This window comes from Ornithodoros turicata, chromosome 1 (assembly GCF_037126465.1).
Source record: "Ornithodoros turicata isolate Travis chromosome 1, ASM3712646v1, whole genome shotgun sequence".
Classification (NCBI taxonomy): domain Eukaryota; kingdom Metazoa; phylum Arthropoda; class Arachnida; order Ixodida; family Argasidae; genus Ornithodoros; species Ornithodoros turicata.
Window position 1 is genome coordinate 135,200,523 of NC_088201.1, and position 24,041 is coordinate 135,224,563.

Sequence of the window (24,041 nt, forward strand, 5' to 3'; positions counted from 1 at the left end):
AAGCCACGTGTGCTTCCATCGGGGTAAATCGAGTAACAGTGCGCCTGGACCTCTTTTGGAATACACACACGACACTACTAGTAGGATTGCGTATTCAGGTGGGCAGTATTACTTTGTCAATACAATCCTAGTATTCCGTCATTCTGTTTCCCTGCTTGACTGCAGTAAAAGCAATTGTGCACCAGCAATGACGTTGATTAATCACTGAAATTAATTGAAATTGTGTCGTTTCCGATTAGAGGGCGACTCATCCAAGTATAGTCCTATTCTGCTTATTGGACATTGAACTAAAGGGCAGCTCGTTATCCGCGCAAAGAAACTCAGAAACCTTATGTTTACATTGGTACTGCGCTCGGTCATCCGAAACTTCATACACCAGCACCATTGCCGAGCGGGCAAAAGTATCCTCGCTTGGTGGCAGCCAAGGCCATGCTGAACAGGTGTTCGCGATGGGTTTAATCGTGGTGCTGAAGCTCGTGGTGTGATCGAATCGTACCACCGACAGTAGTATTTGACGTTTTCTCTGGATTTTTCGGCAGAATTGGCAGCTAAATGTCGGCACAGTTCCCTTTGACGTAAGCTCAGGACGCGTACTCACCTCGTGTACTCCCCAGCTATATCCCCTCTCTAGCTGTCCATGCTTGTACGCAGGTCATAGCCACAGATCCTTCGTGGCGCACACTCAGAACTTAAAAAGCTTGACATTCGTATGCGTAAATTCTGATTATTATTTTTATCTACTTTGACCTCGTTATCCGGACAGGGGCCGTTTCCACTCCCGTCTGGGCCCAGACTTTGGCCTTAAACGGACTATGGCATCCCGAAACGTATGTATGGGACACATATGGTAGTGTTCCTCACCGCTTCTCCAGCCAACTAGGCCAGGTTTCTCTTTCGAAAGCGGCTTACGTATGAAATTAACTAGTTTAATGAACCGCACTCCCTTTACAGCTAACACCATGATGACCTAAGTCAGGCATACAAATGGGAGCGCAGTGCAGGAAATTGTCTTCCAGGTCGTCTGCTTGGCGTTCGCCTCGCGATATACTAAGTGAGAAGACCTCGGTAAATACATCGACTTTTGCTTACCTGAGTGAGCTCTCACATGACCATGTTGCGTGGAACCCGGTGTTACGCTCCTGGCTGTACAACACGTCCGCAAACGTCGTTATCTACTTGTCGGTAAACTACTGCATAGCAGTTAAAAGTATTTAGGGACTACTTGCATAAATGGTAGTTACAACAACTAGCTAAACTTTTTTAGTTAACTGCAGTAGTTAGGTTACAGCAGGCTACAACTACTTCGCTTTTCTTTTTTTTTTTTCACTTAGGCATCCGTGTGCTTCGCGGCCTTGTATTTTTTTGTGCTTACTAGGGACACGCATGCTTTGCTTGGCGCAAGAGTCCGAAGTGCATGGGGGAGGCAATGGGTTTCGACGGGGGTGTCAGGACTCTACATGGGCAACATTCCGGGATACCCCCTCTGAAACCCGGCTTGAGCTGATAGCAGAGGACTAAGCAAGGAAGCTAAGTTTACAGGGCGGTACGTCAGTTACGTTAGGAGGAACAGATTTAGGCAGGGAGAGGAGGACATATCTGAGGCAAACAATTCCCTTCTTGCGGCGCGACCTGATAACAACCCCGATAACACGCCTTGTGTGTGGTCTTGTCCCCTGTTTGTCTTTGGTCGCTTGAAAATCAACGATTTGGCCATACGCTACTTTCCAGGCTGTAGCAAGGGAAACAGGTATGGGCCGAGGACTCATAGCTATTAAACATGGGTATAGAGACTACGTAATTAAATGATGGTATCTTCGATATCACGTTCATATCAAGAGTTAAGAGAAATAAAATGGAAGATATGGACAATTTGGCGTCTGCGACTGCTATCTCGGCAATGATTTGATCAAACGAGGCTTCGTTCGAGCAGAAATTTTGGTGCAGAACAAAATACATTCAGAGTCGAAGGCCTGTATATTCCCAAATCCCTGCAGTGGCTAGGAATACAGAAGGTCACCGACACACGAGGCGGTGAAGAAGTAGAGAACACCGAGTGAATTTGTGAATAGCGAACTTGCGAGTAGAGCAGCTAAGAAGTTTGGGGGTGTGGTGAGGTGAGAATTTATGTTAGGAGTAGCAGAACAAGTCGGGAGACGAGATCAATTTCTCCTCGTTTTTTTTCCTTACAAAGAAACAAACAAACCGAGTGAATTTTATTTTAGTGTAGTTCCAATACTGTTTACCCGTACTTGTTGGTATAGTTGCAGGTGGATAGGTCACAGGGCAATTTACAACACACAAGAACATACAATTACAACAGGTGTTGCACTTTGCCCCATGTGAGATTTTGTCTTCCGGAGGTACGGAAAATTTGATTGGCTGAAGTTTGGGAAAGGAAAACAAATGACGAAAATAAAATAACATGAAAATGAGCTCTTCTGTGGGTGTCCATTTGCAAAAGCGTTCGGCGATGTGTTATCGCTATCTCTGAATGACACCGCACCTGTGCCGCCTCCCCCCCCCCGCCTGCAATGGAAACATCTCCGTGACGTGATCCAACGGCTGAAAGTATTTCTACCGAGGCCACATTTGTCCCTCACAACTACAAATGTACATAGGAATTAGGATGCATCGATGCATCGTACGGGGCTTGTTGTATTGTTTTTTTATTGCGTGTTAGCGCCGCGAAATAACTGTTGCTATGAGAGTTGTACGGATGTCGACAGATGTCTGTTGTGTTCACTACTATAGTTATGCGTGGAAAATGTTAGGTGCTCCCAAACTAAATTGTATAGCAACGAGGAAGTTTACATAAGCCGAAAACAAAATAACAAGACGCGGTTTGATAGTGCGACCCCTTCCTTCAATCTTAGCCTGTACCTTTCGACTTGATCTCAAATGTTTCTTTTAGTTTTCCAATAACCAAGACGCGGTTTGATAGTGCGACCCATTCCTTCAATTTTGGCCTGTACCTTTCGACTTGATCTCAAATGTTTATTTTAGTTTTCCAATAACCAAGACGCGGTTTGATAGTGCGACCCCTTCCTTCAATCTTAGCCTGTACCTTTCGACTTCATCTCAAATGTTTATTTTAGTTTTCCAATAACCAAGACGCGGTTTGATAGTGCGACCCATTCCTTCAATCTTAGCCTGTACCTTTCGACTTGATCTCAAATGTTTATTTTGGTGACCAAGACGCGGTTTGATAGTGCGACCCCTTCCTTCAATCTTAGCCTGTACCTTTCGACTTGATCTCAAATGTTTATTTTAGTTTTCCAATAACCAAGACGCGGTTTGATAGTGCGACCCATTCCTTCAATCTTAGCCTGTACCTTTCGACTTGATCTCAAATGTTTATTTTAGGTTTCCAATAACCAAGACGCGGTTTGATAGTGCGACCCATTCCTTCAATCTTAGCCTGTACCTTTCGACTTGATCTCAAATGTTTATTTTAGTAACCAAGACGCGGTTTGATAGTGCGACCCATTCCTTCAATCTTAGCCTGTACCTTTCGACTTGATCTCAAATGTTTATTTTAGGTTTCCAATAACCAAGACGCGGTTTGATAGTGCGACCCATTCCTTCAATCTTAGCCTGTACCTTTCGACCTGATCTCAAATGTTTATTTTAGTTTTCCAATAACCAAGACGCGGTTTGATAGTGCGACCCCTTCCTTCAATCTTAGCCTGTACCTTTCGACTTCATCTCAAATGTTTATTTTAGTTTTCCAATAACCAAGACGCGGTTTGATAGTGCGACCCATTCCTTCAATCTTAGCCTGTACCTTTCGACTTGATCTCAAATGTTTATTTTGGTAACCAAGACGCGGTTTGATAGTGCGACCCCTTCCTTCAATCTTAGCCTGTACCTTTCGACTTGATCTCAAATGTTTCTTTTAGTTTTCCAATAACCAAGACGCGGTTTGATAGTGCGACCCATTCCTTCAATTTTGGCCTGTACCTTTCGACTTGATCTCAAATGTTTATTTTAGTTTTCCAATAACCAAGACGCGGTTTGATAGTGCGACCCCTTCCTTCAATCTTAGCCTGTACCTTTCGACTTCATCTCAAATGTTTATTTTAGTTTTCCAATAACCAAGACGCGGTTTGATAGTGCGACCCATTCCTTCAATCTTAGCCTGTACCTTTCGACTTGATCTCAAATGTTTATTTTGGTAACCAAGACGCGGTTTGATAGTGCGACCCCTTCCTTCAATCTTAGCCTGTACCTTTCGACTTGATCTCAAATGTTTATTTTAGTTTTCCAATAACCAAGACGCGGTTTGATAGTGCGACCCATTCCTTCAATCTTAGCCTGTACCTTTCGACTTGATCTCAAATGTTTATTTTAGGTTTCCAATAACCAAGACGCGGTTTGATAGTGCGACCCATTCCTTCAATCTTAGCCTGTACCTTTCGACTTGATCTCAAATGTTTATTTTAGTAACCAAGACGCGGTTTGATAGTGCGACCCATTCCTTCAATCTTAGCCTGTACCTTTCGACTTGATCTCAAATGTTTATTTTAGGTTTCCAATAACCAAGACGCGGTTTGATAGTGCGACCCATTCCTTCAATCTTAGCCTGTACCTTTCGACTTGATCTCAAATGTTTATTTTGGTAACCAAGACGCGGTTTGATAGTGCGACCCCTTCCTTCAATCTTAGCCTGTACCTTTCGACTTCATCTCAAATGTTTATTTTAGTTTTCCAATAACCAAGACGCGGTTTGATAGTGCGACCCATTCCTTCAATCTTAGCCTGTACCTTTCGACTTGATCTCAAATGTTTATTTTAGTTTTCCAATAACCAAGACGCGGTTTGATAGTGCGACCCATTCCTTCAATCTTAGCCTGTACCTTTCGACCTGATCTCAAATGTTTATTTTGGTAACCAAGACGCGGTTTGATAGTGCGACCCCTTCCTTCAATCTTAGCCTGTACCTTTCGACTTGATCTCAAATGTTTATTTTAGTTTTCCAATAACCAAGACGCGGTTTGATAGTGCGACCCATTCCTTCAATCTTAGCCTGTACCTTTCGACTTGATCTCAAATGTTTATTTTAGTTTTCCAATAACCAAGACGCGGTTTGATAGTGCGACCCATTCCTTCAATCTTAGCCTGTACCTTTCGACCTGATCTCAAATGTTTATTTTGGTAACCAAGACGCGGTTTGATAGTGCGACCCCTTCCTTCAATCTTAGCCTGTACCTTTCGACTTGATCTCAAATGTTTATTTTAGTTTTCCAATAACCAAGACGCGGTTTGATAGTGCGACCCATTCCTTCAATCTTAGCCTGTACCTTTCGACCTGATCTCAAATGTTTATTTTGGTAACCAAGACGCGGTTTGATAGTGCGACCCCTTCCTTCAATCTTAGCCTGTACCTTTCGACCTGATCTCAAATGTTTATTTTGGTAACCAAGACGCGGTTTGATAGTGCGACCCCTTCCTTCAATCTTAGCCTGTACCTTTCGACTTGATCTCAAATGTTTATTTTAGTTTTCCAATAACCAAGACGCGGTTTGATAGTGCGACCCATTCCTTCAATCTTAGCCTGTACCTTTCGACCTGATCTCAAATGTTTATTTTGGTAACCAAGACGCGGTTTGATAGTGCGACCCCTTCCTTCAATCTTAGCCTGTACCTTTCGACTTGATCTCAAATGTTTATTTTAGTTTTCCAATAACCAAGACGCGGTTTGATAGTGCGACCCATTCCTTCAATCTTAGCCTGTACCTTTCGACTTGATCTCAAATGTTTATTTTAGTTTTCCAATAACCAAGACGCGGTTTGATAGTGCGACCCATTCCTTCAATCTTAGCCTGTACCTTTCGACTTGATCTCAAATGTTTATTTTAGTAACCAAGACGCGGTTTGATAGTGCGACCCCTTCCTTCAATCTTAGCCTGTACCTTTCGACTTGATCTCAAATGTTTATTTTAGTTTTCCAATAACCAAGACGCGGTTTGATAGTGCGACCCATTCCTTCAATCTTAGCCTGTACCTTTCGACTTGATCTCAAATGTTTATTTTAGGTTTCCAATAACCAAGACGCGGTTTGATAGTGCGACCCCTTCCTTCAATCTTAGCCTGTACCTTTCGACTTGATCTCAAATGTTTATTTTAGGTTTCCAATAACCAAGACGCGGTTTGATGGTGCGACCCATTCCTTCAATCTTAGCCTGTACCTTTCGACTTGATCTCAAATGTTTATTTTAGTTTTCCAATAACCATTTGCATGGATCCATGGTATGAAGACTGGCATGGGATTGAGTATAGGGTAGTAGAGACGGGAACAGGAGAGAATATCGCCAGTGGTGATTAGACACCCCAACGTCAAAAATAAAGTTGTTCTTGAGTACATTTGGAGATAACGCTTAACAAGTGCTACGCGCTCCTAAGTACGTCATCTACTTCTCGATTAAGACGAGGCAATGCTTAGATCAGGGTAATCAGGGGCCTCACACACGAGGGCCGCATGTGCATGGCTATTTTGTCAGCTGTCTGTGTCAGCTATTCTGGGGCCCGAGCCCCCCCCCCCCTCCTCATAATGAAGAATACGGAATGAAACCAGATTTTCAGGCATTTCTTTTTTACGCTTGCTCGATGTAGTGCTGCTCCTGTAGATGTTAGGAAGTACATACACATTCGCGCAGTTCTTGTGACTCACGACACTCAACAAGTAGAAATAGCGAACTGGTTAGCACGTGCATTTTGATAAACTACACTGTAAGTAATATGAAACTAATAGTGGAGAGAAGTGCAGATAATGGCATCATCTTAATTAGTACACTAAGTTGATGGGCTTGCAGTACAGCAGCAAACAACGAGATTTGGCCGAGGCAGACCAACAATTAGGGACGACACAGACAAGTAAGCCTCAAACGCCCAGAAATTAACGAATGCAAACAACTCAGGGAAAAGAGGTGCTGGCGCCAGGAATCGAACCTGGGTCTTCGAACCTGGCGTCAGCACCTCTTTTCCCTGAGTTGTTTGCATTCAGCAGCAACCTCCCCAGATATCATCCGTGAAAAACTATACGGGGCAAAACCAACTGTACAGTGTGGACTGTGTGCAAACCGACAATTTCAGTGCTCCTGATCGTTGGGATAATCGTTCGTGAATAATGTACGAAGAACTTGAAACGTTTGGAAAGGCAGCTCATTTGTTTCTGCTGGTGTGTCAAGTGAAGTTTTTCATTGCATTTCCAGGGGTTTCATTACACCCCCCCCCCCTCCCAACGGAAGTGTACACTACCCATTAATTTTTGCAACACCCCCTGAAATTCCCCAGATTGCCTAATACAGCTTGGCACCCAATGCATATACCGACCAGATACGTATCCATAAACACATACATCTCTCCACTCGAAATCGCGCAAACATCTTATCACGCCCTGTACCATATCTCGGCTTCTATGCGCGTTGATGATAGTACAGCGCCAACCAAACAACAATGACAAAGAAGAAATTGCCGTTGCTCTCCGGTGCTGATACGGGTTGCGCAATAGACTAAACGCTGATACTTGCCGTTTGAATTCAGCATGAGAGAGCTGCGACGATATGGCAAGGAAAAAACTTGACAAGATACGAGGCACAAAAATGAACTTTCACGGCGAATCTCTGGCAGTCCGAACTTTTACACGGCAGCAGACACCTACGAGCGCTGGTGCTGTAGTCTGAGGAAAAGACCATAGATGAAAGTACACATCCTTTACGACTACTATTGAATTTCACTGTTCATGGTAATCAACCAATTTTTCTCGAAGTGCAGCACGCATAGAGAAGTCCATATCATTCGCTTACACGTCTACCTGCAAGAAATGACCCTCAGTCTCCTTCTGAAACATTGCATCACTTGCCAACTTCGTTGCCAAAAGTAAAAAAGTAATCTTTGCGCAACCCCGATGAGGGCAGGGCGTCGATGGAATACATCACAAAGAGCAACTGATGTATTCTTCATAGCGAAGCTATTATCAACGAGTTATACTAGACCCTTGTACTGGGATTTGAATAGTGGTGACCACAAAATTTGAAAAAGGCGCCAGCAGAGCCCTTTGAAACGGGCGAAACCCCTTGCATCGTGGTGCCCAAGGCAGGTTCGTGACAGCTTATGCTGTTGCCCTTCCCACTGAGATTGTAACGGAGTCGACCGCAAAATCCGTAAAAGACTGCAGCGGAGCCCTTTAAACGTGTGAAACCCCTTGTACTATGGTCCACCTCGACTGCTGCTCAGTTGGAACGGGTACGCAGCCGCTCAGTGTCAGGAGTTCAGATGTACCGCTTCCTGCAGGAACGGAAAATGCATAAGACGAGTGTTCTTCCCTCTTGCCTGTTACCGAACGGTTCTGTGACCACTGATCCTTCAACGGTCTTCCAGACATTTAACGAGTTCTACTCACGTGACCTTTCTGCAGGCTGTCCTGAATTCAATAGTAACGATCCCTTTTTTGACATCCTTCCTCGTTTAGACAGCGTGGACCAGGAGATTTTTCGCGCTCCTCTATCAGCAGAGGAACTTGACGAAGCTCTAAACCATATGCGTCGCGGTACAGCCCCAGGTCCTGACGGTTTGCCAGTCGAGTTTTATCGAACCTTCTGGAGAGATTTGCGACCTTTTCTCTATGAGTTATTCTCTTCCATGATGACTAGTGCGAGAATTCCGACGTTCTTCACGTTCGGTCGTATTATCCTTGTTCCCAAGAAAGGCGTTGATCTGTCGAACCCGGGCTCGTGGCGTCCGATCACCTTGCTGAACACCGACTACAAGCTCTTCATGTCGGTGTTGAACCGGCGCCTTTGTGCCGAGCATTATTCATGAAGCTCAAGGCTGTGCAGTCCCAGGCCGGGGAATGTATCCAGCCTTGTCAGGCATTCGCGATTTGCTGGAGTATACTGGTCGGAGCAATGGCAGCGGTTGTGTCCTCTCGTTAGACCAGAGTAAGGCTTTCGACAGGGTTCTGCATTCATTTTTATTTTGCGTCCTTCACAAATATGGTTTTCCCCGTGAGTTTTGCTCTGTAATACAAAATATTTACAAGTCCCACACCAGCAGCCTGTTCTTCAATGGACGAGAAGGCTCTCCTTTCAGAGTAGCCTGCGGCGTCCGACAAGGGTGCCCTATGTCACCGTTGCTTTTTGTTCTCACGTTGGACATTTTTGTCCGACACGTTCTCGCCCATCCAGGCATTCGGGGTCTCCCAATACCGGGCGGTGGGGCCATTAGGGTATCTGCGTATGCAGACGATGTCACCCTCTTTCTGCGGGATTTGGAGTCCATACGTAACGTCTGTAACGTTTTTCACCGGTACGCTCTCCTTTCAGGCGCTCAGCTGAACTCATCTAAGAGCAAGATCATGGTATTGGGTTCATTCTCTGTGCGAGCCGTGGTTCCGTTCGCTCAGTGTACGGTGCTGCGGGTCCTGGGCATCCTTTTTGACAGGCGAGGGATCCAAACTGCAAACTGGGACTCCGCCATTACCGCTGTCAGTGCGAAAGTGCGATCGGCGCAATGCTTCTCTTTCAGCTTCGCGGAGCGGAGTTATTTTATTCGCTCTGTCCTTTGCGCTCGTTTGTGGGACTTGGGGCAGATTTTGCCTCCTCCTCCTCGAACTGTCATTCGCTTGAATGCCATCTTGTTTGCGTTCTTTTGGTCTGGAAGGCAAGCAGTGGTTAACCGCCCAACGTTGATGCTTTCAGTTTCTTTGGGCGGCTGGAGTATACCAAACATCTCGGTTATCTGTCAATGTCTGGCGCTTAAGGTTCTGTTAAGGGTACTTCGTGATGCCACGTGTGCAGCGCACCCACTGGCAGTGTACTTTTGTTCTGAACAGACGCGCTTTCTGCCAGGTCTTCCTCCACTGGACAGTCTAGTAAGCGCTGAAGCACCTCTTCAGCTGCATGGCTCGTTGGTGGATTTCTTCTGTCGGATACAGCACCACTTGCGGGACAGGGATGTCTTGGAAGTGCCTGCTGTCCGGATCTCTGAGCGCCTGGCACTGACGGCGGACGAGGATCGTGCCCGCCTCCGTAACCTACGTCTTCCCTTCCGAAGTCGCATGTTTAACGACCTCCCCGGTGCGTCACGTGACTTCATGTGGCAAGCCTGGTGGGATGCTCTGCCTACCCTCGGGCGCCTCTCTCGGATGGGTGTAACAAGAAACTCCTCTTGTTGCTTCTGTAATGAAGAAGAAACCTTACACCACATATTTTACGAATGCCAGGTTTCAAGGTGTTTCTGGTCGCGAACTGCGCGTTGTTTCTCGTTGCGGTGCCCGTTAGAGTGGGGTGCCCTCCGTGTTGCACCGCGATCGGTAACGCATCGGCTATGCCGCTTGGTTACTTTTTTAGGGTTTCATGTTCTCTGGAGGGCCCGTAACAGGGCGGTGGTGAGACGTGTGAGGTTCCTTCCGGTCCTGGCAGCTGTAGCATCCCTTCGTGGTGAGGTACGAAACTTTCTGACCCGTGAGTTGCACCACTTGGACCTCTCTGCTTTCTCATTGACGTGAACCTAGCCACGAACGTTTTCACCGTTAAAAATTCCTTAATATTTTTCTCGCACTGTTGAGTCGTCTTACCACTCTCCTTCATACAGTGTTAAAACATCAAATGAAAGCTGGTCGTATCTTTCCTTCTTAGTCCTCTCTCTTCACTAATTTAGCACTGTATAGGATTTCTTCCTCATAGTTTCAGTGGTTCATTGCATGTAATGTAATGCAATGTATATAACGTATGTAATGTAATGTAATGTTCTTCACTGGTTCATTGTATGCGCTGTTCTTCGCTGTCTCTTTTTATCTACCACTGTTTATTCATTGTATGTTATTAACTGGTTACTCTGTATATACTGCTGTTATCCATTCTATGTTATCAACTGGTTTCTCTGTATATACCACTGTCATCCGTTGCATGTTATTAACCGGCTTCACTGTATATACCACTGTTATTTACTGCTTGCACTGTACATATCATCAGGTTAATGTAATAAATTTTCTTTATAAAGGCATATTCATGAGGGCTCCCGATCGAAAAATCCATCAGAGCCAATCCTAATGAACCTTTAGGCCAATAGGCCTATCGTAATTTCGGACGTCTCCAATAAGACTAATGGTTTAACGGTTTGACGGTTTAACGGTTAACTCTCCACCAAAGTAAAAAAAAGGAAAAAATAAAACTTGTTCCTTTCTTTTTTTCGACCCCTGTCATGACAGAACATAATTTCTCTTGCTTTAATTTTTTCTTTTGTTTCCAAGACTTGTCAAAATATACGATGCGTGCAGCATTTCAAGAAGTGAAGAGAAACAGTAAAAGATAAAATAACACGCACGCTCTCCAGAAGTGAAGGACTCAAACGTCACTTAGCATGGCAGTGTCCATTTCCTTTGATACATTGGCATCAAAGCGGAAGTGGACGCAGACAGCACATATACTATACGGCGTCAATTATCAGTGATATCAGTGATTTGGTGAATCCGATAGCCCTGCTTGCTGCCGCGGTGCCTAAATCTATTTAATTTATTCACACACGCAACATTGAAGTCAGGAATGGTTTGGGGTATTAACTCAAGATTACCACAGAGTCTGTGTTTCTTACTCACTTTGCTTTAGATAGTCTGTAGATCCATCGAGAATCGATCTTCTGCAGTTCAATCGAGCGTTTTTTTTCTCTCTCGCAGCAATTAATTCCATCAGAGAATTCCGTCAAGCCTACGAAAATTTTTGAAACTACGGACACGCGACATCCGGCGGGTATACGGAAAGCGATGTCCACCTATGAAGCTCCCAGTCGTTTTATGGATGCTTATGGTACCGCGCACGGCACGTGGCCTTTTATAGAAAATGGTTCAAAATTGGGCTGTTTCGTATTTCATACTTTAAAAGCGATCAAAAACCCCGTGCCTGGAAACAAACGAAAGGACGACTTACACACAGCACAGACTGACGAACAAGATGTTTATTGATAGACCTGCCTCTGCAGCCAGCAACGCCCTCTTCTACAAGGTTACCCTTTTACACCCCCAAGCCTGCCTATAGTGCCTTTATCTTTTCGAAAGTATAGGACTTAGGAGTTGCTAACAGGAGGGGCTTTTGATAAGTATTGTGCTTCCTAAGGTAAAGTTACTGGGCGGGCTTGAGGGTGTAAAAGGGTAACCTTGCAGAAAAGGGCGTTGCTGGGTCAGATTATTTAAGAAGCAGGGGTGCTAGGCTCGTCGTTTCTTGAAACACGAAGAAAGTTCAAGAAATGGGAGGGAGCGCAACCATTGGATGCTTTCCGTGGCCCACGTGAGCGCTCCTGACTGTCAATCAAACCTCAGGTCAAGGCTACGGAGACGCGCGCACTTTGAAATATTTTCATGGCGTCAAAATGACGTTTTGGCTGCTCGGGAGGATGGTGTCTTTGCAGATTTCACCAATGTAAACAATTCGGGAGATATGAGGAAAGACAGCCGTTGGACAGTTTCTCTGGCCCACGTGACGGCCCGTGTTGTCAATCAAACCAAAGTACAAGGAAAAGAAAACTGCAGCTTTTGGCAGAAGTTCCGTGACGTCAAAATGACGTTGCGCAACATTTTTTTCTACCGAGAAAAGTTCAAGGAAAGATAGTGGCGAACTTCGAAGTTTGTTGGAAAGAGTTGCGACCACTTTTATTGCTTTGCCTTACTACTGCGCCTCCGAGTCCACACTTATCATGAGTATCGTTTGAAATGCCAAACGATGATTTTTGCCAGTTTTACCGACTGTCGAAGAAAGCTGTTTGTTCGCTGTGTGACCATCTGCGCAGAGCCTACACTATCAGAACAGAACTTCACTGCATAGCATGTTGTGCACCGACTACAGACACGAACGATATGCTTATCGCTTCCGATTTGAAGAGAGAGGGGACACTGGCATTTTTATAGCAATTATCGCATATCCAAATTGCTATACGCTCCCTCGCTCTTTGAATCAGAAGGGGTAATCCTATAATTCGTCTCTATGGTTTATGGATGACGTGCTATGCGGTGAAGTTCTGTTCTGAAATTGTAGGAATCACGCAAGGTGCGCTTCTCGTCATGGATAATGATATCACTGCGCACAAGATTGTTGTGTTCGTCATGTATGACATTGTACTTCCCTTGGCCGCAGGTTGCGTGATGTCCTTGTTTTAACGTGGTTTCCTTGTTGCACAAAAATGGGATTTTCCATTGAGACGCGGAGGAGGACAACAGCTTTCCTTCTGATTAACACATGCATCCTAAATATAAAATGCACACCCACAACAGAGACATGAACACTGCATGTGCAGGGCGTTGGAAAGCGTCGGTGCTCTTCTATGCAGCGGAGCAGCACCTCGAAATGAGCGCTTGCAAGTGCACGGACCCAGGGTTTTTCGGACACGCGACTTTTCCGTCCCATTTACGATGAAGTGGTTGTGTCGTCGCAGTGCGGGCACTAGTCTGTTTATATGTGCTCAAATTTACACAGGGTCATTATGAAAAAGAAGCCAGCAGATACATAGAGAAAGGAAATAGGAAACAAATAGTTTTCAACCGAAGCGTTGCTGTATTCACTGATCCCAAATACACGTGTAGCACACATGACGATACAGCGGGTGTGTCATGTAATGTGGCACGAAACAGAGGCTTAAAATTCTACTTCGGTGTGTCACTGGCGCTTGTCATCGACTAACTTTTGGTGTGACTTGCGCGCACTTTTCGATTTTCAGTCGCGAGAAATATTCTGAATAGATCTCTGAAATGTGCCAAGTCAGCGCAACTCTTTTAATGTCGTTTGTTTTTTGTCTTTCTTTGTGTTTTTCCTTGTCCGTAACAGAAAAGGCATTTCGTTTTCTCAACCAATTTCAACACAAAACACATTACCCTTCAGCAATAAAAATAGCTGGGGAGAATTTTCTTTGCGCAAAAGCTCAACGGCGATAATTACTCCGTCACTTAATGTGGAATACTGTGGAAAGAAAAGATGAGTCTCCCCTTCAGTTCCCTCTTCCATGCTTCTGCTGATAGCGGCAGCAAGGTTGAAACGACGCAGCTATCTGGAGCAATTCTGAGGAGGTTACAAGAAAAGCCGTGTCACCGGGTAACTTCGTCTTTTCGACCTTTTATGCTTTTTTTGTTTTGTTGGCATAACTTGACGGAGGACTGCACGGCCGGCAATGTCCGTGAATCGTACAACAGTTTTCCGTTTCCTTTTTACCATTACGAGTAGCGCGGGTGTTTTGTGATGCCATAGGATCAGGCCTCGAGCCATGCTGTTTCTGTATGTATTCAGTTTTGAAGAAATGTTGATTCGATTCAAAATTGAACATATAGTTCCGCATTCGATTTGGAACACAGTTATGCGCCTCGAGATCGCGCAGCCCAAATATATTTGACAATCTACGGTTTGACCTTAAGTCCTTCAAGGATGTATTGCTCTGCATTTCACTCTTCACCGGAGCAGACAGAAGCGGTGCGCTTTCTCATTCTTCATTCTATCACGCTCGAGCCAGTGGGCGGGTCGCACACACACTGATCTTGATCGGCACTGACGTAGACCCAACTTCAGTTGCCGGGAAAGGGAAACATTTTTCTTGAACTTCGGAAGTTCAAAACTCCTCCCCGCGCGACGTCATCTTTTGAACTTAGTTCTGCTTTGACGAGTCTAGCACCCCAGGTCTGTCAATACAAAAATTTTGTTCCTCTGTCTGTGATGTGTGTTTTGTCGTCCTTGTGTTTTTTTTCCCGGCACGGGGCTTTTATCGTTTTTATCTCCTTTTATAGGCTGCGAGCGTCGCGCGATGCTCAATCGCCATTACACGCTGGGGCGTTCGCAGCTTGAGTTTCTGAGCGCTGATCAGTTTTAGGGATGTTTTAAGGGGGTCACATATCACGAACGAGTGCATCTTGAAGAAATATTAGAATATTCCGTGTCGTAATGAGTAAGACGGTATAAAAAATTTGTAGTCTGACGGTCGGAGGTCTATCGGCATGTCAGGACAATGCGAGCTGCATTATCGAATACTGGAAGAACGTCGGCTACAGCGTTGCTCATTTTTTGTAATAGCTAGGGCATTCGACACAAGGAAACTCTAAAGGACAACAGTAGGACGGGACGGGACGCAGGTTTCGTCATAGGTTTTGCAGTTCCGTCCTTTACGACGTCCTGCATGGAGTGTTTTTGTGATTGTATGCTATTCCATATCTCTGATGTCCCGTTAGGGGCCCCTGATCAACAATGAGGTATCACCTGTTCGATCGCAATGCCTCGTTGACGTATCATTAAGTTCTCCTATGGGGCTACTAAGTTCACCTGATAGGCAGTTAGATACCCTTTATTGGGCCGTCAGCGGCCCTGTGGTACCATCAGGCCTTTTTGTGGGGCCATTTGGCCCACCTGACGGGCTGTGGGACAGTATTTGTCGGAACCCTAACAGCCCTGTTGGACGACTAGGAGTTGTTAATGTGCCGATAAGCTGCTTTGATGGTTCATCAAAATATTCTAATGAACCATTAGAATTTCTGATGGAGTCTTGATGAATTTTTCGATCTGGTTATGCTATGCTTTTCTACTGGGGTTGCGGAAGAAGCGACCGCAAAATTCGGATAGGGCGGCAGCAAGGTCTTTTAAAACGGGCGACGTTCCGTGTACGATGGAGCGAAAGACATGTTATCGGTGGCTTGTGCAATACTATTCTGCTGGGGTTACACACAGGCGATCGCCAATTCAGAAAATGTGGCAGGAGAGCACTCTTAAACGAGCAAAACCCCTTGTGTCATGTTGCCAAAGGCTTATTATCAACAACTTATGCTAGACAACCGGGATCGTAACACAGGCTATGCCCTTCTGTGCCCTGTGCTATGCCCTTCTACTGGGATTGTAACAGGGGCTGCCGCAAAATCCGAAAAATGCGGCAGCAGAGCCCTTTACAACGGTCGATACCCCTTGTATCATAGTTCCAAGGACATGCGTATTCGCTACGGCTTATGCTATTGCCCTTCTACTGGAATTATAGCGCAATAGAATAGAATAGAATAAAAACGGAAATAGAAAGAAAAAATGAAAACGTAGGTCGCACTGGTGTGACCAGCTGTTCCAGGACGCTTGACGTGTGGAAGCACTAAATGAATTAAAAGATTATATCAGCACGTATGTCCTTGAGGTAAGTCGTGAGTGCACACAGCGCAGGTTGCTGGTGCTGCCTTGGCCAGCTCCCCAGTACCTTCTCAGCACTAAATGGTCGGTTGTCAAGTTTCGCGGGAGCGTTCTTCAGTATTCGCCGACTAGAGTCGAAGCGTTGGCAGGTGACCAGCACGTGCTCCGTGTTCTCCACAGTTCCGCAAGTTGAACAGTTCGGCGATCCAACGACACCTATATATGAAGGAATGTTGCTCCGAACGGGACGTTGAGTCGCAGGCGATGGATGACGGACTCAAACGGCCTTGGCATCTTCGATGGGAGGCAGTAGGTGCAGCTGGGGTCGATTCGCGTGACGAACGAGTGATTCATGACGTCACCTGTCCACATGGTTTTAAAGAGGCGATCACGTAAGGAGGCCAGCAAGTACATCGCATCGGATTGCGTGAAGTAGATTTTGTGAGTAGCTCTTTTATGGTGAGCAATTCGAGCAGCGTGGTCCGCCTTCTCATTTCCACTGATACCGCAGTGCCCTGGGATCCACTGGATGATGATGTTGTGACCCTTTGTTTCGGCAGAGTTGTATGCTGCGATAACACTATAGTCGACCGGTGCAAGTGACGATGCCGTCGAACCTTGCATTGCTTTGAGGCCACATTTTGAATCAGAGAAAATAACCCAGAATTATAACGGAGGCGACCGTAAACTCCGTAAAAGGCTGCAGCAGTGCCTTTTCAAGCGGGCAAAACCCGCTTTAATCGTGGTGGCAGAGACATATTACACACATAGAAAGACGCGAGGGCTTATGTTTTGCCCCTCTGCTGTGACTGTGTCGGGGACTGCCGCAAATTGGGAAAAGGCGGCAGCAGGGCGCTTTACAACTCAAGCGGTGCCAAAAAGATACTGCGTGATTTCACGCTGGATCAGGCAGGGTAGTTCGGTCGACCTGACCAATTTTGTTCTTCTTTCAAGCATATATTAATGCCTTGTCGAGTAGGAGGCGTATTGGCGCTGAAAGTATAGTTAAAAATAATTGGTGGTTATATTTTAATCAATTATCATTCAGATGTGGCCATTTCGACCACTGCGCTTCCTACGAAGTTTCACGCCACGTATCTTCATAACTATTCAACATATACATCAGCTGATTTTTTCCCCACATATTGTCAGGTGTGCATTGCATCCTAATTTCTGAAGATCTAAGGTCTGTCTTTTAGAAGATAAAAAATGGTAAAGCTGCCTTATTGGTACAATATGGATTTTTGGGTACCCCTGCTTTTGTATTTATGTTCTTGTGATTTTTATCTGTTGTTTGCATCCTTTCCATCAACCTGTTACCCTCTCATGCCAGAACTCCCCCTTCAACTGTATATATGTGCCTGTACCATGTTTACATTTTTGTAACCTGAAGAAGTGCAGTCTCGTGCACGAAAGTCTTGTTTACCATGTGTAAATAAATAAGTTGTTCCTACCGTTTAATATCACTCTTTGGTACAATATGGTACGTTTTGGGAACCTCACTAGTCGTATCCCAATTGTGATACCCGAAAGTAATCTACATCATTGTGTTCGTCTCGAAATGTCCTTTCTTCTCGTATCAAGTACATCGTATTGTGATTTGGGGCACCCAACAGTCTTTTTGTGAGGGGTGTCTACCGAAAATGCGTAAATTCGACAGCGTGCATCCCGTATATTCGCACTCGTGACATCGTTCATATTACTCAGAAACGTTCTTCATGCGACTCAAAACAACGCATAAAAAAAAGTTTGCTTCAGAGATGGGCGAAGTTACGTTCCTAACGCAACGCCCTTCGCAACCTAACATCGACCATCTCTGAAGCATTTTTTTTTTATGCGCTGTTTTGAGTCGTCATGAAGAACGTTTGTGAGTAAAATGAACGATGTCACAAGGTGGGAATATATGGTATGCACGCTGTGGAATTTACACATTTTCGGTAGACACCCCTCACAAAAAGACTCTTGGGTGCGTCGCCCGAAGACACAATACGATGTACTTGCTATGAGCAGAAAGGGCATTTCGAGACAAACACAATGACGTAGATTACTTTCGGGTATCACAACTGGGAGCTAGTGAGGTTCCCATCTCCATCTCCATCTCCATCTATGCTGATGACATTTGTATCTGGACCACCGGTAAATCCCGTCCTGCCCTCCAGCGACGCCTCCAACTCGCTCTCGATGCTATCCAGCAGTACCTGTCCCTGGCGGGCTTAGACATATCGACGGAAAAGACAGTAGTAATTCCTTTTACAAGACGGAACATGAGGCCCTTCCAGCTTTCCGTGGCAGGCATACCGTTGAAGCACGTGTCTCACCATAGGTTCCTCGGTCTCACTGTTGATGCTAGGCTCTCCTGGCGGAGGCATATTGCAAGCTTGGAGATCAAGATCCACCGGTGGATTGCAGTGATCCGTCGCTTGGCAGGCATGAGATGGGGCAGTGACACGAGATCTCTGTTGGCCGTCCACAGGGCTTTGGTTCGAGGGTCCCTCGCGTATAGTTTGCCGGTTCTTAATGGCCTGCCGACATCTTCTGATCATAAGCTGCAGTGCCTCCTGGCGCGAAGCCTCCGTGTGTGCCTCGGCGTCCCCCGAGCAGCAGAGACCCGAGCAGTTATTGCCGAAGCGAGGGACACCCCGCTGGGGGTTCTTCGCTACGGTGAGACCTGCCGACTTTTTCTCCGCCTTTTATCCCATCATCGGCGGCACCCGCTCGTTTCGAAGATCTTGAGGCGCAAGCACTGCAAGGTCCGCTCGGTGATGACTCAGTTGAAGCCTAGCGTCCCGCGTTTCGTAGTGAAGACAGTGGCTCCCAGTGCCCCTCCATGGTCTCTGTCAAGCCCAGTCACCTGCCTAACTGTTCCTGGCCTGCATGGAAGGAAAATGGATACAGCCCCGTGTGTCGCCAAGCAGCTTACCCTGGGCATGATGAACGACAACTACACGGCGTCAACGTCAGTTTTCACTGACGGGTCATCTACTCGGGGTGGATCATCCTCGGCATTTGTCATTCCATCCCAGTCGGTCTCCTGTGGTCACCATCTTTCTCACAGAACATCGTCTACGTGTGCCGAGCTTTACGCCATCCTATTTGCTATGCAAAAAATATCCGCCAGTCCAGCTCAGTCCTGGGTCGTCTTTACAGACTCAAGACCCGCGCTCCAGCGTGTGGCCAACTTGGGGATACGTGGACTCCTCGGTCCTGTTGTCTTTGACATCCTGCAAGCTTATAAGAAGGCGACCATTGTAGGGCACACTGTAATATTGCAGTGGATCCCCGGACATGTCGGTATCAGCGGCAACGAAGAAGCAGACAGAGCCGCATTGAACGCCCATCAGCACGCAGCTTTTTCCCCGATCATGATGTCGTCGGGCGACCGAAAACACCTCCTCTTGACTCTCACCGGTCCCAAGATGCAGGCTCAGTGGGAACACGACATAGCTCACTCCCTTCTCTCTGATGTAGACCCCACGCTTTCTCTCGTCCTTCCTCCGCGACTACCGCGCCCATTAACTGCTCTCTTCCACCGCATGAGGCTCAACGTTGCCTTTACACCTGCCTTTCAACATCGTCTCGGCTCCACCTCGTCTTCCCTCTGCCCCACTTGTGGAGTGCACGGCGACCTCAGCCACGTCATCCTGGCTTGCGGGCAATACCACCACGAGCGTGCCCTAATGGAACTCTCTATGCAACGCATCGACAAGCGGCCGTTCAACCTAGCGAAGATCCTCGGTCCGTGGTCGAACGCTGCCCACCAGACGCAGGGCCTTCGTCTTCTGGCGGAGTACTTGTGCTCCACCGGTCTGGCGACGGCTCTTTGAAAGCCCCATCATCATCCCTTCATCCTCCCCCAACGCGAAATAGGGCAGTGTACCGCCTCAGCGGCGGTGAATCGCCCAGCCCATTACCATCCAATGTATCTGTGTGTGTGTGTAGTGAGGTTCCCAAAACGTACTATATATTTTTCAAACGAGGCAAATTTGCGATTTTTTATCTCCTCAAAGGCAAACTTTTGAGTCTTCATAGCTTGGATGAAATGCTCTACACCCCTGATAATATGTGAAAAAAAAAAAAGAAGTTAAGATGAATACGTTAAATAGTTTTGAAGATACGTGGCGTCAAACTTCGTATGAAGCGCAATGTTCGGAATGCCCACATCCGAATGATGATTCAATAAAAAATAACCACCAATTATTTTCAACTACTTTCAGCGCCAATATGCCTCCTAGGGACAAGGCTTTATTAAGTTTTGAAGAAGAAAATTGAAGAGGTCGACCGGACCACCCTGCCTGATTGGGCGTGAAATCACCCCCTACTATGAACGGCTTAATGTTATGCCATTATGCTGGGATTGTAACAGAGGCTATCGCAACGTTCGGCAGTAGATAGGGTCCTTTAAAACGTGTTAAGCCTCTTTAATCGTCGTTCAAGGGCGTACCTGTTACCCCTGTACATGGAGAGGTCTCGTTTGAGGAAACTGCCTCCAAAACGACACTCCCGAAACCCAAAAAGAAAAAGAAAAAAGAATGATCTGATATAAAAATAATATCGAAAATGTCCTAAGCTGGTTTTACAAAACGTATACGTGAAATCCAAATTTCTGAGTTTGAGCCCCGTACCATTTTCTCCTTTTGCACCATGAGAGGTCGCGTTTGATAAAACCGCTTCCAAGACGGCACTTGAAACGACCAAATTGCCAATCTCATCAACTTCGGGGCTTAATACCATTTGATATAACAATATTATTAAAGATGACCTAAGCTGATTTCGTAATATGTACCTGTGAAAATAAGATCACGGGATTTGAAGCCCGTATCTTCAGACCGTCCGTACAGTCTCAGCGCATGCGTATTACGATAATACTGGGACTTAGTCAGTCGAGCGCATAGGGGGGGGGGGGGGGGACCCTGCCTGAGTCGCAAATTTGAAGGCCCTGGGTGCGTCAGGGTTAACACTCACACATCGTGCCGTGGTTTGTATGTGTCCTGGAGGATGTACTGACTAAAAATAAGCGATGCCATTTTCAGAATTTGACTGTCTTTGTCGGAAAATCGCAGTGTAAACATGGGGCCCAATACAAAAATGGACGAAATCCCCTTAGACGCAATGCATTAAAACTCATTCGGCCAGGGTGCACTACACTCTTAAAAATGAACTTCACCTCATAGCACGCTCCTAGCCAACCATTATCTCGAATGATATCGTTATCTGCCCTGATTTGTTGAAAACGGGGGGCGTACGCCATTTCTGTGACACTTATGCTGTTCATAATTGTCACAGAAAAGGCGTACGCCCCGTGTTTTCAACAAATCAGGGCAGATAACGATATCATTCGAGATAATGGTTGGCTAGGAGCGTGCTATGCGGTGAAGTTCATTTTTAAGAGTGTAGGTTTATATTCTGCTAGCGCCTTTCCGTTCCTTCTGGGGTCCTTTACATGGCGTTATTCTGTATTAGACGATGACATCTTGAAATTTTTGTTTTCTTTTGCTGTTAATTGGCATAAACGCTGTCTCCCATTGTATTCACACCCTCTAAGGCCGCTTCCCGCATACCGATTGAGCATAGTGGCGGAGCGCGCTGGCGGGGGCGTTACCGAGAATTTTGGGATGGATAGCCCTTTTTCTTGTCAGCTGTGCAGCAACGTGTCGCAGGCGTATTCTGTCAACGGAAGTCCACAACGTCTCTCTTTACTCATTCAACTATATATATGGAAAGTGCGGGCACGCTATGGAAAAATTAATGCATCCGATGATATGCACGGGACAAGAGGGGACAACTCAATGTAATTTAAATTTAACGGAATTGAAGTTAATGTAATTTAGAAACTGCTAAGTCAGCTATTAGGTGGCTTTATGCTTCTTCCTCAGAGGTTACTTTTTTGCATATTGCCTAGGGTTTCCAGCAAATTTTCCTGTTTCCAAGGATATTTCCAGCAAAGAAGAAGCGCAGTCAAAAGTGAGCAACTAGCGTCACATCAGACTGGCGGTGCCTTGTTTGCAAAGGACGGTGGAGGGAAAATGGCACTCGGTTCAGTGTGGTTTTATAGCACATCATGTGGGCCGTGGGCTCAAGGGGCTGTGTGCGTGCTTGGATTGCAAAAACTAATTTGTATTGTTCATTACGATGGCGTGTCTCATCTTACCATATGCGAAGGCTCGTCTTTCTTTGCCTCGAGGGTTGGGGCAAGATGAGACAACCTGAATTTTTGAATTTCTTGTTCTGTGTTTATTTTAAAACCGGCTACGTCCGTCCTGATTTAAAGATCAGAAGCTCTAGACCTCTGAGAATGTGCCGATGGCTAGTTTCTTTCCTTTTTTTTAAAAAAAAAGCTCGACAAACAAGCACTCCATATTCTATTGCACGTTTCTGTCTCATCTTAGCCACATTCCCCTATATAAGAGGACAACGAAATATGTGTGAGTTTTAGTATATCGTGCGCTATCGCCCTTTGTGTGCACAATAGATACCGTTGGTGGCTCTGTACACGCACACAACATAACGAGGGCTTTGCGCTTGCGCAAAACCACCACGCTAACCCTTACGTACGCAAAGGCGACAGCGTACGATATACTAAAATTCATTATTATGTACTTTGCGTATGTTCCTTCGCGCCTGCAAACAAAGAAGCGTAGGAGTGTTAGCTGCTCATGCGTAGCAGTTTATTCGAGGTAATTCATACTTACGCGTGTGCGATTCCTATTGGTTTCAGGTCGACACGTCTAATGAGGAACGTGCCAGTATGAAAGCCGCTATCGTCATACTGCCGTGCCTCGTCGCCGGTAAGTTAACAATTCGTATTATCCCATCTATTATCCCAGGTAATGCTATCTGCAGGTACAGTTAGTTCTGCACCTCCAGTAGTGGTTACGTTGTTTGAAATGTGGAAAGTCGACAAAGCGTGTTCTTGGCATCTCACAAAGCGCGACGACGAGACTATTTTTCCATGCAGGATGCGTTTCCACCTGCAATGCCACTGGAAAGCGGGAGCTACACAGTTATGCAAATCATCCACCAAACTCTCAAAGGACTCCTACCATGTACATTTGTGAAATATACCGAGCGGTTGCTAACAGTAATTCCGCACAGCCAGGAGTAAGAAATCAAAGGTTACGAGGCTATGAGGATTAGAAACATTCCGTGGCAGCGACATCAGTCTGACGAGGTCTCCACGTTTTGTGTGTTGTTGCTGAAGCGGTAAAGGATGCCATTAATCAAACTTGTACAACAACAGAGGAAATCAAATGATCCTACTGCTGTAGCACAGCACCAGCCCACAAACGAAGAGCTCAACATGATTCTTACACACACAGGGGCACGAAACAACCGATCAAGTACGTGATTACGAATGAAACGTTATTCCCGTGACACAGCTGCCTGTCGTTGAAAGACAGCCGCAGCCGTGGTGACTGGCAACTGTTTCGACCTTATTAGGCCATCGTCAGCAGTACGAAGGTAGTCAATGTTTGAGCGGATGGCGTCAGAAGGTCACGTAATACGTGGCTCCTCCCGTCAGGGTGTTTTAACACACCACTGAAAGCCCAGTGCAAAGCCAGTGGAGTGTATAAGACAAAATATTAGCCGGAGCTCTTTGGCTGCACGTATAGCATATGTTTGTAAGTGCTCAAATGTCACCATGCCAGTACACTCTCAATGTCGTCCCCTTTATTTAAAGGCAAAAAACATGGCCAAAAAATTATTTCTATTTAGAAGTGCTAACTGTTACCTTTTGTTTCTTCTGAAGGAAGGCTACATGATCACCTCTAAAACTATCAAAATTACCTTTATATTAAGGGGACTCTTTCCTCTAAAATATACCTTTCCTTCTCTCTCATTTTTGTAGCCTTTATTTAGCAGGCTGTTTGTACCCTGTGAGATAATCCTTCTATATTGCTTATCCAAAATCTG

The 24,041-nt window shown here is 45.8% G+C and overlaps 1 protein-coding gene across 1 annotated transcript in view; it reads left to right on the forward strand.

Moving 5' to 3' along the window:
• Positions 1–24,041, forward strand: part of LOC135369408 (uncharacterized) — a 45,486-nt gene continuing 21,445 nt past the window's right edge. Inside the window, exons 1-2 of the mRNA XM_064603002.1 lie at positions 1–98; positions 22,846–22,915. Coding sequence (XP_064459072.1) covers positions 22,876–22,915 — 40 coding nt within the window. The 5' untranslated portion in view covers positions 1–98; positions 22,846–22,875. The remainder of the gene's footprint in view (positions 99–22,845; positions 22,916–24,041) is intronic.